This window comes from Henckelia pumila, chromosome 3, assembly GCF_033568475.1.
Source record: "Henckelia pumila isolate YLH828 chromosome 3, ASM3356847v2, whole genome shotgun sequence".
NCBI lineage: Eukaryota > Viridiplantae > Streptophyta > Magnoliopsida > Lamiales > Gesneriaceae > Henckelia > Henckelia pumila.
In genome coordinates, this window is record NC_133122.1 from 77,046,071 (window position 1) to 77,048,647 (window position 2,577).

General features: G+C 32.7%; 1 protein-coding gene across 1 annotated transcript; it reads left to right on the top strand.

Moving 5' to 3' along the window:
• The first annotated feature begins 600 nt into the window (after nucleotides 1–600).
• LOC140891623 (uncharacterized) lies at nucleotides 601–2,323 on the top strand. The gene is made up of 4 exons (XM_073300210.1): nucleotides 601–1,077; nucleotides 1,598–1,708; nucleotides 1,793–1,873; nucleotides 1,984–2,323. The coding sequence occupies exons 1-4, from the start codon at nucleotides 832–834 to the stop codon at nucleotides 2,062–2,064; spliced, it is 519 nt and encodes a 172-aa protein (XP_073156311.1). The 5' UTR covers nucleotides 601–831; the 3' UTR covers nucleotides 2,065–2,323.
• Nucleotides 2,324–2,577: the final 254 nt, after the last annotated feature.

A 2,577-nucleotide genomic window follows, 5' to 3' on the forward strand; every position in this document is an offset into this window, starting at 1 on the left:
GATTATTGTTTTTCTCATCAAATTCTATACTTGAATTATTTCATCACATTTGTTTTTATATTTGATGATGAATGATAAGGTGATAAATTGAAAAATAAGTATATAATATAGTTATTTGTAAAGTTTGAGCTAAACACGACGATGCAATTATATTCAATCTCATTATTCACATCAAAACTGTGATTCATAGGTTACGAATGCATAAGAATCTATAAAAAAAAAAAAAAAAAAAAAAAAAAACCTATTATTTTTAACAATTTTGCATATAATTATATATAATTTTCATGTTTTTTTCCTTCTATTATATTATATTATATTTTTTCTAAAAGTATTACTTCTTCAAATAATTAAATAATGTGAATATGTGAAACCATATACATTTATTACTAGTTATCATTTGAATTTGAATAAAGATTTAAGCTGGATTTAAATAGATCCGCGTAATAAATATATTTCTGAGAACATACTTTTCCAATAGAAAACATATTTTTTGAATAAAAGATCCAATTTAATTTATTTAGAATTTCTTTATTTAAAAAAATAAATATAGTGGGTCATAAAGATAATAAGGTTAGCTGGCCAGATTAGTGTTTACTTTAAAAAATGGAAGCAGGCAGGCAGGCAGGCAGGCCACCCAAAGCCTCACCCACACTCTCTTCTCTTCAAACATTGAAATAAAATAAAAAGGTAAACCACAGCGCTCTTAATCATTCCAAAGGCAAAAGCAAAAGGCCGAAAAAGGTGCAAACACAGAAAACAACTCCAATAGAGAAAATTAAAGGGAAGATTTCAGCAGAGGAGAGAAGGGGTTTTCTGTGCGAGAATTAAGCAATGATGCAGACTCAGAAAACATTAGAAAGCCAGCAGTCTCTGATGCAATCTGGGCAGATTTCTGGGAGCTTGAGTTTTAATGGTGTTTTGAGTAAAGAAGACGAGGAGATGTCCAAATCTGCGCTGTCTACTTTCAGGGCTAAGGAGGAGGAGATTGAGAAGAAGAAAATGGAGGTTAAGGAGAAGGTTCAGGCGCAGCTCGGCCGGATTGAGGAGGAAACTAAGCGTCTCGCCACAATTCGTGAGGTCTGAATTCTGGGTTTTTTTTTTTTCGAGAAATTGAAATTTGTTGTCCGTATGTATCTGTTTTTGGGCACAAGGGTTTCTTTCCATTTCTGTGATTTCACATGTTCTTGTGGGAAAGCTTGTCCTTTTACTGTCATGCCGAATTTTGTTGCCTGATTCTTTAATTTCTTGTCTTCTTGTTCTATTTCTTTAAATTCAAAATTGGAGTTTTGTACTTGTTCTCCGTAATTATTATTATTGTTTTTGATGCTGGATTTTAGCCGATGGATTAGTATTATGATACTCCCAAATTCTTGAAATTGCTATTAATACTTGATTCATGTACTCAGTCTTTTATATCTACCTGATTCCCAAAGATTCCGAAAAGAAAACTTTGAGCCTGGTATTATGGATTGAGTTTCTTGTTGAACTTTGCTGCTTAATTATTGTTCAAAATACAGAGTTTAATTTGGAAACTATCGAGAAATCTGAATTATGTGTTAGTGGACATCCGTTTAACCAAATATTAATTAATTTTTAGGAATTAGAGGCTTTAGCGGATCCAATGAAGAAGGAAGTCTCGGTGGTTCGCAAGAAAATCGATTCTGTAAACAAGGAGTTGAAGCCACTCGGCCTGTCTTGCCAGAAGAAGGTGATATCATCTCCAATTTCTTGAATTTCAGCTTGTTTGTGGAGTGATTTATGAAGATTCTTGAATTTTGATCTGTGTTCACAGGAGAAAGAATACAAAGAAGCTCTTGAATCATTCAACGAGAAGAACAAAGAGAAAGTACAGCTTATCACAAGATTGATGGAGGTAAGAACGAAAAACCATTTTAATTTACCTGATCGGGATTACGCAACAAAAGATTTACCCCATTTGGGTTTGAACAATGGTGAATTTAACTTTGCTGATAAATCTTGCAGTTGGTGAGTGAAAGTGAGAGATTGAGGTTGAAGAAATTGGAGGAGCTGAGCAAGAACATCGAAACGCTACGCTTGACCTAACGACAACCACCCACCAGGATGAGGCTTGATTAGGATAAATGTTGAATTGTGTGATGTATTTAATTAAGAAGTTATTTCTATTCATATATGTTTGGTGTTTTGGGGGGTTTGATTGTATTTGTATGATTTTTACATGTTGGTTGGATTAGCTTTGAATGTAAGGCTTTCTAATTTTAGGAAGGGGGATTGGTTTCCTTAAAGCAGGTTTGTAAGTAAAATTGGTCTCAAACTTTGAATATTTCTAATTGTTTTGTTTTTAGGATTTTTTTTATTCTGTGTACTTTTGTTTTGTTTTAGTGTCTGAATTTTTGCCAAACATGTTGGCATTGGATTCCAGTAATATTTTACTTTTTTTTTTTTAACGTTGCTGTTCTGTAAACTGGCATCCTATGTTCTATTTTTTTCTTCATTAATAACGAATATTATTCTATGGAAGTATGTTACTTTTATTTGGTTGGCTGGTTATGTAACGATTTTCTATGTTATACCGGACAACTATTTACCGCGTGGATT

What these genes read in the sequence shown, in the direction of transcription:
- LOC140891623 (XM_073300210.1), top strand. Translation starts at nt 832, where the DNA reads ATGATGCAGACTCAGAAAACATTAGAAAGCCAGCAGTCTCTGATGCAA. An exon ending in GTCTCGCCACAATTCGTGAG is followed by an intron (nt 1,078 to 1,597) that starts GTCTGAATTCTG and finishes ATTAATTTTTAG; the next exon opens with GAATTAGAGGCTTTAGCGGA. An exon ending in GCCTGTCTTGCCAGAAGAAG is followed by an intron (nt 1,709 to 1,792) that starts GTGATATCATCT and finishes CTGTGTTCACAG; the next exon opens with GAGAAAGAATACAAAGAAGC.